Here is a 14,901-nt window from a genome sequence, read left to right as displayed (position 1 = left end):
GCCTGCTATTTGTGATAAATCTTTCTCCTAATTCATGGTAGCATTATCATATTGCTGTCCATAAAGGGCCACTGTCCAGGGAAGGACCTTTTAAGTGAAGGAGCCCAGTGTTTCGATCAGGTACCGGACGGAGATAGTCTGTGCAAAATGCTACACTGACACGCGCGCCGCAAAGCAACGAAAATACAAATCAAAGCTCTCTCATGCTCTCCTTCGGGAAGCCAGCTTTCCCGTTCCCTGTGCTGGCCCTGTCGAGCCGCAGCTAGACGTATTTGTCAAGAACGACGTCCATTGGTCCGTCTCGCTGTCTGAGGGTGAAGGATGGGTGTCTACCGCTCGCCCCCTTGTTTTTTGTTTTCTTTCCGCCCACGCGGAATGCCATGCCCCACCTCCTGCCAAACGCGGAGGTGGAAGGGAAATTTGTCTTGCGGAGGCTAGACGACCTCGGGCAGGAGAGTGAAAAACCTTTGCGAGGGAACGGAAGGAGAGAAGCACGACAGAATCGGGTGATTGCGGTGGCTGTAACTGCGTTATTAGTTACTCTTTTCGAAAACATTTTGCGGCCTTGCTTTCTGGGGGCGGCGTCTCAAGTCACCTGGGAAGAAAATATTTTTGACCGGAGGGTGGACAGTGGACCCTTAATAGTCTAATCTGTTGACTGCTTCCAAGAAAGGCTGGCGGCTCTTTCTGAACGCACATAGTGTAACACTTGCACAGGAAAGGATCAAAGCCTCTTGAACCCACACTAGCAGGCACAAGCTTTTATGCACGTGCACACAATAAATTTTTGCGGTCACTACTGAAAAAGTCGTGCATCTAGGACTCTTGGTATAATGTACATGTTTTAAAGGAACACTGTGGAGAACTCCCTCCAATTTTTGTAAACTGTACCCAGTAGTTCTTTCAGGGCATGTTGACATTTTGCGTGCCAGCGAAAGATGCATTTGTGGCCAATACAATTACGTTTTAAAACTTTCTCGCCATTCCACACAATCTTTTGACAGCTACACCAAAAACGATTTTCTCGTCACCACTTAAAGTGAATAGAAGGCTGGCTGAGACTCTTAAATTAGTGCCCACAAAAACTACATCGCCGCACCGCAGTTTTCTTCTCGTGAAATTAGCTGTTCACAGCAGTGCCAATGTTTTGTCCTCTGATGTTTTATTTGAAACACATAAAAGTTCCGTAGTTCCAATTTCAGTACGAGTTACTTTTTAGTAACCGGTTGATGCAGGCCAACTTAAACATAAAACATTTTGTGAGACTTAAATTTAGCTTCAAGTGTCCTCGCTTGCACTGGAGACGCCTTTTATTGCATACTTTGCATAAAGCATACTTTTATTGCCTTTCTTTCTTTAAGCTTAAAAGTCAAACCCTTAAACATGGAGTACCAGCCTTGAGCCTCGATTACAAGGAGGAAATTGCAGATATTGAGTATATGTGGTTCAGGGTCGGCACAGGTGCCAAGATTTCATGCAGACGCGAGGAGATATATGAGAGAATGCCACGTCCAGCTGATTTATTTAATGAAAATTACTCGTTTTATGCACATCCTCATGCACTCGAATGACAGCACAGCAAGAAAGCAAATCACAGATTATGGTCATACTGAAGAACACGAGCCTTTTCTTGATATTGAGATGCATGGACATTGACCTTATGCAGTTAATTTCAGGTTATGTCATTTTTTTTTTCTTTTTGCTGCAATTAGAATTTTGTTAGAGCAATTTTCACAGTGAAAGGCTAGAAAACCACTGGTTGAACTTCACCTTCTAATGTCGCCTTTTTTTTTTTTATTATACAAAAACCAGTCTGCCTCCCCACTTCCTGAAAGATTTTGCACTCTTTAATGGTCTATTAATTTTCCAGGTATTTTTTTGCTACCTAAAATGCTTGGGAGCTTCACTGGACTCGCCAATTCCTCTTCCCTGCTTAAAGTGAGAGCTTGGCACTTCCGAAGTTACATATGTACCCCCTATTAGAAGCAGGTATACCACCCTTGTATAGGACAGATATAGTGAGTAGACTGGCTCTGAAAGATAAGCCACACGAGTTACCGTTGTTGTTAGCCAAGAGACAACTTGCTGCTCTGTTTATCAGTATTCTTCACAGCTTTGTCCGATTTTTATATGGAGTCTTCTTTGTTAATATTACATACATGTACCTGCAGTTATGCCCCAGCCTTCACAACTTTTCTCCTGGGCTGCTGGTTTGTTGGTGCTCAAATTTGCTGGTTTGTTGGTGCTCAAATTGTTTGTCTTGCCATGCACAGTAATTTGTAATCATCTGGCAGTGGCCTTCTGATAGCATGCCTGCTCATTCCTACTGGAATGTCATGAAGAATAGTTCCTGCTTCATAAATATTGGGCCCTAATGATCTGCATCACTGGATTTATGTTAATTGCGATCCTGCAGGCAACAACACTGGTTGCTGCATGTAGATCTGGAAAGTAATATTCTGATAGGTTCCCATAAAATTCCTAGGAATATTTCTGTGTGCATCTCCCACGTTGTTTATTCAAAAGTTCAGCAGAACCAGCAGGACTGTGCCGCTACACTTTGAAGCTTCATTCTATCTCCAGTCAGTCAACACACACAAGCATGCAGGAATGCAAAATGCTGCTTGTGTACTGTCAGTTAACAGTACATATCTGGTCGTACATTTTACGAAATCATTTTTTTGCTTATTTAGGCAATCATGGTCTCACAGACAGAATTTAAAACTTCCTTGTACCTTACCATTGTGCATTCACCATGCAGTGAACATTGCTAGCCCATTTTTTGTCGGACACTGCAGGTTACTTTTTCTTTTCCAGCATGCTAGTACGATGCCTAGCACCTCAAATTCAGTGGTTGAAATTATTTATTTTAACATTTACCACTAACTGCACCTACCTCTTTTTCTTCCGAAACAATCCCAACTCCACGCACAGTAGCAAGTTAGCGGATTAAATTAGAGCCCCACCTTCAACTCTGAGTGCTCTACTATACACTTTTATCTGCGACTCGCTCACACTGACGGTAAGGTAAGGTTGAGGCCACGGTGTAAGAAGTAGCTGCTACTTACACCGTGGTTGAGGCATTGGTGTGCTCCGAGAAGTGAGACACCACGACCGCGGCGGCAATGTTTCGTAGGGGGCGAAACGCATGAGGTGTCGGTGTGCTGTGCGATATCAATGCATGTTAAGGGGGAATGGTACGCAAAATGTGTCCAAAACCACTTCTTTTTTTTTTTTTTTTTTTTTCGAAACTAGGGCTAAAAAATACTTCCCCATACGGAGAACATATCCAGCAAGTGGCATGCTCGTAGCTGAACCCTAAGCGATTCGAAAATCGCGCCGCTGGTGCAAACCCATCCAACCCAAGGTCCCAATCCGCCCACGGAAGTCGGCGCAGCTTCTAAACAGTTTGTTTATATCGTAATTTTCACTCTAAAAGAACTATTACAACTCATAAAGTGATTTTTGTTTTCTATATAATCTGAGAAATATTGATGCAAGAGCATTTTTTTATATTTCAGTGGTTTAAATATTTGCCGCTAGTGGCACTGCGATGCACATGAAAATACATGAAAAGCGCGGGAACGCGAAGCGCTTGTTTTTATGTGGACGCTGACGCTGTCACAGTGAGACCGTGAGACGGTGAGACGCTGCGTCGCCGATTGACGTGATTGTGCTTATGAGCTGTGTGACCACAAAACGTATACAGCCATTCTGTGTTATCCAACTACGTGGAAAGGAAAGGATGCCGCGCTTCTCAGTCAATCTAAGAAAGAAGCGCAAGTTTTGGGGTAATCAGCACGTGCGTGTGGACCATCAACGTTGTTCGTCCTCAGCTCTGCTGAAAGCAAACAACGACGGAAGGCCAATACAAGTGCCAGAAAAGGTTTTGGAAAGAAGTCTGATGCAGATGCTCCTGCCAACTACGCCCTAAATGCATGAAAAGCTTTTTTGACGGGTATAAGGAACATTTTCTCCGCATTGAATAAATGCTTTTATTTGAAACTTAAAAGAATGGTTCCTGAATGGTCATCGCAGAAACTGAACCAAAAAAACTTTTGAACGAAAACATTTTTTTATATTTACTACTTTGTCCATCCCTAGAATGCAAAATATAAAAAAATGTTTTTCTGGAAAGAAGCAAGCAAATTTATTTGTTTTGGTTCAGTCAAAACCCTGTGTTGTAAAGATTTGCGAGCACTTTCGTCGCTCTAGAACAAATAGTTCTCTTATAAATGTTTTTAGACTAAAGTAAAAATATTTTTTTTATAATTTCTGTTCGATATTTCAGCGGAAACAAGCAGAAATACATCTAAACGCGTGTGCAAAATTTCCGGATCACCGTGCTCCGGATCCCCTGACTATTCACGTAACGTCACAGCTGACGTCAGTATGCAGGTCACGCCATCTTTGCGTCCTGTTCTGACTAGTACTGTAGAGTATTCTAGTAGTACGTGGAGGCGGTTAGCTTAGCTGTTCGTGCGCGTCCGTTTGCTCTGTCACTCTGCCTCATGCCAGCACCGTTGTTATAAAAACTCAATCGGTATCATGAGTGACAGTTCGATTTATCGGCAAAGTGTGCGCGATGCGTACAGAGACCTGTACGAAACAAAACTTTGGTACCAACCGCCGTGTGCAGTCGATATGCGCAACTGCACGGTAAGCGTCGGCCTGTGCCCACGCATAAATATGTGCGACATTCATGAATTACTTGTCCTACAGCCGAGCTTCGTCACAAGAAACCAATCGCAAGCCCACTGACCACTCGAAGAACGCAACTACGTTACAAGCGGCTGGGTTAAGAGCCGCGGCTGAAGCAGACGAACTCGCTATTTGTGCAATTACGTGCGTGCCGTCCAACGTTTATACCAATTAAACCGCTGATTTTGTTTGTAGCTGATATTCTGCATAGAAATGGCGTTTGGCAGTCAGTATCTTTTATACAAAACTTGTTCAGTGTACTTGCTCAATCGATCAGAAGAAGTCGGATGTTTGCATCGTCTGTGGCGGTAAGGAAGCAAAAGAAACTGCTGCCACAGGCCACAGCGATGACACCGGTGGCGCCACCTCGTTGCCTTGTGGGCTCGAAATAACTTTTTTGAAAAAAAAAAAAAAAAAAAAAAAATTCTTGAAATACAACGCAGTTTTGGCCAAGCTAAACTTGATTTGTTATTAGAGATAAATAGGTTTATAAAGTTCTTCAAACTTTCTGCAAAACAACTCGGCCCGCCTACGTTCCTTCGCCGAATCTGCATGCGGTCTGCTTTCATTATCAGCCTACGCAGACGATGCGAACATCCGACTTTTTCTGATCGAATGAGGCAAGTACGGCAAACACCAAGTTTAGCGAGCCCTCTTTGAAGAATTTTATTGGAGCAAAACACGACGTGGAGGTATTGGTGGCGCGCTGTCGCGCTGCCGCACGACAGCACTTGATACGTACGTTCACCCTGTTCGTTCCGTGGACACAAAAATGGACGACTGCGCCTCAATGCACCGCGCACAGCGCGTCAGTGAATAATACCTGAGATCGAACCCGACCGCCGGCGGCTGCGTTTCGTTGGAGGCGAAACTGAGAGGCGTCCGTTTGATGCAGTTTGATGTGCGTTGTCAGTGCACGTTAAAGGTCCCCATGGTCGAAATTACCCGTATCCCTCCACCAAGCCACATTTTTCCTTTTCCATTTTGACTCCCACCTTGCTCCCTTCCCCTAAGACGCGGTTCTCGTTTCCGCAGAAGTGTATTTTAATTATTCTACTACAGGACCTTGTTTCTGCTTTCAATCCCACCTTCCTTTTCTTAAGGCTTGGTTTAGGTGTCCACCGAGAAGTGACAGTACTACACCTTTTCTCAGATGAACCAATTTACATTTACGCCTCATGTTTCCTATAAAACAATTAACACATTTTTCCTAGCAGCAGGTCATAAAGTATCTAGTAACGTTGTCATAAATCAACTTGCAATCGTTGGCCGCCAGGTAGACTAGAGGCGTCGGCGTCACGGTGGTCGGCGTCTTCCGGTCTTCCGTCGCTGCCGTGGCCAGCGCCACCATATCCGAGAGAAGCCTGTGGTGGCAACGGGCGTTCGCTTAACCTGGTTGGCGGCGCGCTGTCGCTGTTTTACGACTGCGGTCGTAGTATTTTCTCCCCGTGAGAACACCCTAACCGAACTTCACCTGGCCGTTCTCCGGCGAGAGGAGTTCTCCGCTGGAGGTTCTCCTTGTATCGCGCATCACTACTCTAGGGAAGCATCACTATGACACGTAAGTTAGCTTTTTGGAGACCTAAGCCTAAGCGCTTATTTCTCCGTTCTCATTTCTGTGTCACGTAAAAAAGCGAATCCCTCTCTCATTGTTGTCCTAGAATCTGCTTCCTGCTTGTGACGGGCAAAAAAATATTTATATATATATGACTACGCTTTACCGCTATTTGTTTTTTGTGTGGGTGAGAACTCGACTACGTGTGCATGTGTGTTCGGCAGAGAAGCGCAAGCTTGTGTGAATGAATGCAATCAATCGCACGGTTTTGAAATGCTGGGGTTTACTTGTGTTTGTTGCCTGTCGTCTTCACCGAAGCGAGTCACGCAATTTGAAAGGCACCGTTACCCGTTTTTCCTAGGTGGAAACCAACGTGAACTGGCCCGCGCCAAAAACGCGAAGAAGCAGCAAGAAATTGCTAAAAAGAAAGCCGCAAACGACAAAAACGGCAACAAAGGTCTAAGCCTTGAAGAGCGTCGTCACAGGTAACTGCAAACACTCAGTCGTGCCACTCCTGTAGTGCTTGCGAAGGTGGTGTTTTCTGAGCCAAATATATGTACTGGGTTTTGTGTCCCGGCACACGAGTGAGCTTGATTGATTCTGATAAACACTTCATGACGAGCATGCTGCTTTTTCAGCTTTTCATGAGAGGCAAGACGGCGCTCCTGTGCACCCTTAGTCACGTGGGACCTTTTGACTGCGCCTTTTAAGTCATGGTGTCAAGTTTTCGTTGGACAATGCACCAGCACGGCATGACCTGCCACTAGCGATGGTGACTTCATTAGAGATAGTGGCTAACTGCACGTCGTGCAGAGTAGGAGCAGACAGATTGATGTGTTTTATGCAAACAATATTGGCTTGCTAAGCTTTCGGGTGATTTTGAAGGTTTTGGCATCCTTATTGTCTGCACATTGCGGTGTTTGATTTCTTTTAGTAACGGTCTTTGAAAGCTCCAGTCATTTTTAAGCTAGCCATTAAAGGCCAGCAATAACAAAATTTTCTCCAGCTAAACTGGTTTTAGGGGTATGCAGAGTAACTTAAAGAAAAATCGGACCAGATTTCCGGGATAGTGACGTGTGCATTTTTAAAGGGGATGTGTAAAAAAAAAAAAATTCCAAGAGCACTGCTGCTGCACACCGTACCTCGTGCACCCCTCGTCGAACACTGCCAGCGTTCCATTGAACGCACCCGAGTTCACAGGCGTCTTATAATTGGTTTACAGGGGAAATCCTGCTACTATTCTTCCTGAGGGTAGATAAGGAGAATGATGATGCGTTTCAAAATTCCGGGTGTGGTGCACTTGGTTAAAGCATTCGGCTGGGTGTCCGAGGGGGGAAGGGGGTTTAATTCCCATTGTACAATTTTATTCGTCCTCATGAACTGAGAAGAAAAAAAAAAAGGAAAGGGAGTCCGGATCAGCAAAAGCTTTGCCAGGCTTAAAACCAATTAAAAATAAATAACAGCATGCCAAGAGCATCTTGTGACAACCATGTGAGTGGGGACAGGTGTAAGCATGCTATCTTGTGAGTAAGAATGAGACATTCTTTTGGGAAGTAACAACTTATCACTCGTGAAAGAAACGGTGGTTGTGACGCTATGGAGCTGGTCACACCACTGGGCATGCTACAGTCTGCCATACTAAAAGACTTATATTAATATACTTAACAAAGACTAATCCTTGTTTAATGTGTGTGGCTGGTTTGGGAACCATATTCTTGGTATTCACGGATCGCTCTGTGCGAATCTGCTTAACGTGGGTAGTGGGTGCCACCTGTTCTTTATTTTGCAATCATGAATTACTTACCTTCAGAGCTAATCTTTATCTGCAATATCCGGGTGTACAGGTTCACATACCAGCTTTGTACAGATCTAATACATTTACTGTGAGGACACTAATGTCGATTGCAGACTTGACAACATGTCTTGAAGCACTTGGATCCCCCATCCGGGAGAGATCATGTTTATCTAGTAAAATTGATGCGCGCGCCTCAATTTCTGTTGCTGTTTCTAGAGGCAAACATAACATTGTGTATTTGGGAGGAAGAGTTGGGTAACAGGCACAGCAGCATCTTAACATCTTTTCTTAATGGTGCTTTGATGAACAATGATGCTGCTTGTCTGATTGTGTTGCTACTGCTCTCTCTATTAATTTGCCAACATGGCAGTTGATGAGGCATGCAGGTATACGGGAGGTTATTGGTTGCCAGCTGGCCAAGTTTCATTGTGTAGTAATGCTTGTTTCCATACCAGACTGTTAGTGAAGGCCGTAAGGTCACTGTGTACTGCAGTTATTGCAGTTATTACCGTAAAAAAAGTGTACCCGTTGTAATCGCAAGTTGTGCATCGGCAGGCCTTCCGTTTGTGTTTGAACTTTAGCTTTATAATTGACCTGCGGCATCGCTGCAACACCCTGCTTACACAGGACCATCTGAAAGCTGAGGGATAATTAGGCTTTTGCATAAGTTCCTGTGGCACTTTTTATTTATTTTTTTTTATTTTTTTATTTATTTTTATTTTTGTCAAGAATGCGGCAGCACATGTCCCTCAAAGGTCTTACAGCCAGCTGCATGAATTTTCAATTTCCAGTATGTTCGGGGTTAGGGAAGCTACTTAACAATGTTTTTGCGGAGAGGACTGATAGAATACCTATTGCTTGTGTGCGTTGGCTATCTTTAGTAGCGTTCAACCCTATTTTAATAGTTCAATGGACGCCTTTTGCCTGAGCTGAGGAATTAACCACATCTTAAGAATGGTTGCCGTCACTGTATGGTGGAGGGCCTTCTTTGAGGGGCATATCTCGCTCCATTCTTGAGTTGTGTTCAAAAAGAGCCATTATAAAGGAATTTGGTGCCCAGTTTAGCGACTTCAATATCATGAAGTATTCATGGTATATCTTTTAGCTCTGTTCCATTCTTATGAAACGGGAAAAATGGCCAGTTTTATGACATTGAAATGGTGTGTTTGTATTAAGTTTGGTATTTTAAGACAATCATATTTATAGCCTGCATATGTTTTCCTGCCTACAGTGCAGGCATACATGCACACTTCTTTCTTGAAGAACTTCAAACATTTGTTGAAGGCATGTCATATGATGGCAAGCGTTTGTCTACCTCAGGATGGCGGCCCCTATATGTTGAAGAAGTTCAAAGTGGCTCTCTGACAGTGGTATCGGCTAGTATGCATGGCAGGCATTGCCACTGGGAAAGAAGTTATATGTGCGGCACTCCTGCATTATGAATTTGGCAGCGCTGTTTTTTTTTTTTTTTTTTTTTTTTTTTTTTTTTTTTTTTTTTTTTTTTTTTTCGCTTCTCTGACTGGTGGCGTTTAAAATGACCTGATACTTGCTTAGCAAAGTTTTGGGTGTGCAGCTTCTTTGCCTCTGCAAAACTGCACTAGCTGAAACTCTGACCAATTGGTCATTGATTCTGTGTCCAAGTACTTTGGGAGTTCATCTTGCTTACCGTAGATGTTGGCAGCTGCGATGATGTGAAAGCTCAAGTTGGAGATGTGAAAAGCAAAAGTCAATAAATAGCCCACAAATGGCCCTTCTGCAAGGTTGTTGATGGATAACAAAGATCTGTTCGTGGCAAGGGAGAGTGGAAGAAAGGAGGATTGACATAGGGAGAGAACTTGGATACTAACGTGCTGACAAGATCTGTATTCAGGCTTTTGCAAAAGTTGTGTGTACTCGGTATTGGGGAGCTGCTCCTTCCAAGAGCTTTCATAGCAATGTTAAATTAGTCTATTAGGAGAATGGCTCAAGGTGTGGAGTCGGCATTGCTGTATCTCAGTCTTTGCAATTTTCTAATTTTAGGTCCAGCCTGTATTATCCGCACCATTTCATTTGATCTGTTCTTGCATAACTTCCTAATGAGGTGCTGTTACTATTATGCACATGTGGATAAACGTGACACCTGTACTTTATTTCTCAGGGACGCTGAAGTGATGCGGATGAAACAAAAGAAAGCAACGGAACCAGAACCAGGTACCTCTCACTGAGGTTTGTGGGGAGGGCGTCCCTCCCACTGCAAGTTGTGGACGGAGTGCCAGTGTCCATTTGTGGAATGCCTAAAAAGAAATTTTGAGCCGCACAATTTCCAGAGAAGATGGGCAAGAAGCTGCGTTGCAAGTTCGAGCAAGCTGGGGGACTTTGCAGGCAAATTTCTCGACGTTTCTCTTTCTAGCTGCAGACTTGTGTGTTGGAGCATGTGACAGAGCTTTTGTAACTACACTTTATATTGGTGGTGCTTGCTGTAAATAAATTTTTCCAGGCACTTTTTGTTTCGAGTCCGTTGTCATTGCTTAAAAAGAGGATGTCACGACTTTGTATGGGAAATAGTTGGTTCACACAGGAAAGGAAAGGCACAATATCTGTCGCATTTGTTCCGTAGGCACCTTAACTGCACCATAGGGGAAGGAAGCAAGGTGGGAGTGAAAGTGGAAAAAGAAAGAGGAGCCATAGTAGAGGGCTGTGGAGTAATTTCGACCACCTGGGGATCTTTAAAGTGCACTGACATTTAAAACTGATTGCTGGTCTAGTTGGTGCATAGTCACATAAAGGAAAAGGTTAATAGCACAATAAAAAGACAGAAACACAGGACAGGCGCTGAGCACCACATACAAACTTCTCCAACATCCAAATGCTCCCACAAAGTCAGCAATATATGGATAGCAATTTAGGTCTACCCTACCACTTCTAGCACCGTAACCCTACCTAACAACATTTAACAGTAGACCTTCACAACTACAGAGAGATGATACACTAATAAATTTTGAACGATATCTTTTTATATACGAAGCTTCTAGCAGCTCACGGGTAAGATTATCCCTGCTACTGCCTAAAATCTTTTCTTTGAACTTCGGTTCACATTGTCTTGAAATCGCACGATTTGCAATGAACAGGTAGATGTAAATTCTGATTGTTTTTTAGAGAGCGCTTATGTTCTGCAGCCCTATCGTTGACACATTGCCCTGTTTGCCCGATGCATATGTTTCCACAGGTTAAGGGGATTTGGTCTTCTCCGCCCCCAAAAAGTTGGCTAGCATGTGCGGACGAGTCATGGGCGATGCCGGTCGAAGAGAAGGCTGCACTGAAAAGCATGTCAAGCCCTATGTCAAATGCGCCACAGGGGTTATTTACCAAATCCCCTTAACCCGTGGAAAGGTATACATCGGGCAAACTGGGCAATGTGTCAGGCTGCAGAACATAAGCGCTCTCTAGGAAACAATCAAGACAAAGATCATGGCGTCTTGCCCTATCAAGTCCTGGAGCATCAAGGGACAAGTGGAAGCTGTGACAGATTTTCTCTTCTTGGGCTCCAAGATTACCCCGGAAGGAGACTGCAGCCATGAAATTACGAGACGCCTGCTTCTGCTTCTGGGAAAGAGCCATGGCTAGCCTTGACCGCCTAATAAAGAGCAGAGACATTACACTGCCAACCAAGATCCGTATAACTCGTGCTATGGTCTTTCCAGTTGTGATGTATAGATGCGAGAGTTGGACTGTGAAGAAGGCTGACCGCCGAAGAATTGACGCGTTTGAATTGTGGTGCTGGCGGAGACTCTTGAGAGTTCCTTGGACAGCCAGAAGATCAAATCAGTCGATATTGTCGACCATAAACCCTAACTGCTCATTGGAGGGTCAAAGTCTAAAGTTAGAGCTCAGCTACTTTGGTCATCTGATGAGAAGAGAGGAGTCGTTGGAGAAAGATTTGATGTTGGGAAAGGTTGAGGGTCACCGGAGAAGGAGTAGGCAGCGAACGCGATGGATAGATGGCATCCTCGAGGCACTGCAGATGAAGTTATGTGATGTTAGGAAGATAGTGAGAGACCGGAAAGCGTGGCATGATATGGTCCATAGGGTCACGAAGAGTCTGACACGACTGAACTGAACTGAACTGAAAAAACAATCATAATTTACATCTACTTGTTCATTGCAAATGGTGTGATTTTAAGACAAAATGTGAAACGAAGTTCAAAGAAAAGATTTTAGGCAGGAGCAGGGATAATGTTGCCCGTGAGCTGCTAGAAGCCTCATATATAAAAAGAATTGGTTCAAAATGTATTAGTGAATTATATCTCTCGCTGTATAGTTGTGAAGTTCGACTGTTAAATGTTAGGTAGGATAGACCTAAATTGTTATGCATATGTTGCAGACTTTGTGGCAGCATTTGGATGTTGAAGTTTGTATGTGGTGTTCCGAGAAAGAAGTTGGAGTCAGCGCCTGTCCTGTGTCCATTCGTGCCTATCTGAGAGTGTCTTTTTGTTGCGCTATTAACCTTTTTATTTATGCACTGACATTGCACAGCAAGTCAGCTGCCGGCGGTACCAAAACATATGGTCCACAGTCTCTGAGATGCCACAAGTTCAACATTCCGGCTAGTCCACCTGTCCAATTAAATGTAAGTACTTGCGCGCGCTATGGTCTTTCCAGTTTTGATTTATGGATGCGAGAGTTGGACTGTGAAGAAGGCTGACCGCCGAAGAATTGACGCGTTTGAATTGTGGTGCTGGCGGAGACTCTTGAGAGTTCCTTGGACAGCCAGAAGATCAAATCAGTCGATATTGTCGACCATAAACCCTAACTGCTCATTGGAGGGTCAAAGTCTAAAGTTAGAGCTCAGCTACTTTGGTCATCTGATGAGAAGAGAGGAGTCGTTGGAGAAAGATTTGATGTTGGGAAAGGTTGAGGGTCACCGGAGAAGGAGTAGGCAGCGAACGCGATGGATAGATGGCATCCTCGAGGCACTGCAGATGAAGTTATGTGATGTTAGGAAGATAGCGAGAGACCGGAAAGCGTGGCATGATATGGTCCATAGGGTCACGAAGAGTCTGACATGACTGAACTGAACTGAACTGAAAAAACAATCATAATTTACATCTACTTGTTCATTGCAAATGGTGTGATTTTAAGACAAAATGTGAAACGAAGTTCAAAGAAAAGATTTTAGGCAGGAGCAGGGATAATGTTGCCCGTGAGCTGCTAGAAGCCTCATATATAAAAAGAATTGGTTCAAAATGTATTAGTGAATTATATCTCTCGCTGTATAGTTGTGAAGGTCGACTGTTAAATGTTAGGTAGGATAGACCTAAATTGTTATGCATATGTTGCAGACTTTGTGGCAGCATTTGGATGTTGAAGTTTGTATGTGGTGTTCCGAGAAAGAAGTTGGAGTCGGCGCCTGTCCTGTGTCCATTCGTGCCTATTTGAGAGTGTCTTTTTGTTGCGCTATTAACCTTTTTATTTATGCACTGACATTGCACAGCAAGTCAGCTGCCGGCGGTACCAAAACATATGGTCCACAGTCTCTGAGATGCCACAAGTTCAACATTCCGGCTAGTCCACCGGTCCAATTAAATGTAAGTACTTGCGCGCGCTATGGTCTTTCCAGTTTTGATTTATGGATGCGAGAGTTGGACTGTGAAGAAGGCTGACCGCCGAAGAATTGACGCGTTTGAATTGTGGTGCTGGCGGAGACTCTTGAGAGTTCCTTGGACAGCCAGAAGATCAAATCAGTCGATATTGTCGACCATAAACCCTAACTGCTCATTGGAGGGTCAAAGTCTAAAGTTAGAGCTCAGCTACTTTGGTCATCTGATGAGAAGAGAGGAGTCGTTGGAGAAAGATTTGATGTTGGGAAAGGTTGAGGGTCACCGGAGAAGGAGTAGGCAGCGAACGCGATGGATAGATGGCATCCTCGAGGCACTGCAGATGAAGTTATGTGATGTTAGGAAGATAGTGAGAGACCGGAAAGCGTGGCATGATATGGTCCATAGGGTCACGAAGAGTCTGACACGACTGAACTGAACTGAACTGAAAAAACAATCATAATTTACATCTACTTGTTCATTGCAAATGGTGTGATTTTAAGACAAAATGTGAAACGAAGTTCAAAGAAAAGATTTTAGGCAGGAGCAGGGATAATGTTGCCCGTGAGCTGCTAGAAGCCTCATATATAAAAAGAATTGGTTCAAAATGTATTAGTGAATTATATCTCTCGCTGTATAGTTGTGAAGGTCGACTGTTAAATGTTAGGTAGGATAGACCTAAATTGTTATGCATATGTTGCAGACTTTGTGGCAGCATTTGGATGTTGAAGTTTGTATGTGGTGTTCCGAGAAAGAAGTTGGAGTCGGCGCCTGTCCTGTGTCCATTCGTGCCTATTTGAGAGTGTCTTTTTGTTGCGCTATTAACCTTTTTATTTATGCACTGACATTGCACAGCAAGTCAGCTGCCGGCGGTACCAAAACATATGGTCTACAGTCTCTGAGATGCCACAAGTTCAACATTCCGGCTAGTCCACCTGTCCAATTAAATGTAAGTACTTGCGCGCGCTATGGTCTTTCCAGTTTTGATTTATGGATGCGAGAGTTGGACTGTGAAGAAGGCTGACCGCCGAAGAATTGACGCGTTTGAATTGTGGTGCTGGCGGAGACTCTTGAGAGTTCCTTGGACAGCCAGAAGATCAAATCAGTCGATATTGTCGACCATAAACCCTAACTGCTCATTGGAGGGTCAAAGTCTAAAGTTAGAGCTCAGCTACTTTGGTCATCTGATGAGAAGAGAGGAGTCGTTGGAGAAAGATTTGATGTTGGGAAAGGTTGAGGGTCACCGGAGAAGGAGTAGGCAGCGAACGCGATGGATA

At 44.0% G+C, this 14,901-nt stretch overlaps 1 protein-coding gene across 1 annotated transcript; it reads left to right on the top strand.

Moving 5' to 3' along the window:
• Window positions 1–6,038: 6,038 nt before the first annotated feature.
• Window positions 6,039–10,535, top strand: LOC146198672 (small EDRK-rich factor 2). The gene is made up of 3 exons (XM_084594173.1): window positions 6,039–6,262; window positions 6,618–6,741; window positions 10,189–10,535. Exons 1-3 carry the CDS (start codon window positions 6,256–6,258, stop codon window positions 10,253–10,255), a joined length of 198 nt encoding a protein of 65 aa, XP_084450299.1. The 5' UTR covers window positions 6,039–6,255; the 3' UTR covers window positions 10,256–10,535.
• Window positions 10,536–14,901: the final 4,366 nt, after the last annotated feature.

The sequence above is a fragment of the Amblyomma maculatum genome, chromosome 2 (genome assembly GCF_055883805.1).
Source record: "Amblyomma maculatum isolate TAMU_Amacu chromosome 2, ASM5588380v1, whole genome shotgun sequence".
Classification (NCBI taxonomy): domain Eukaryota; kingdom Metazoa; phylum Arthropoda; class Arachnida; order Ixodida; family Ixodidae; genus Amblyomma; species Amblyomma maculatum.
This window is presented reverse-complemented; position numbering and strand designations above follow the sequence as displayed.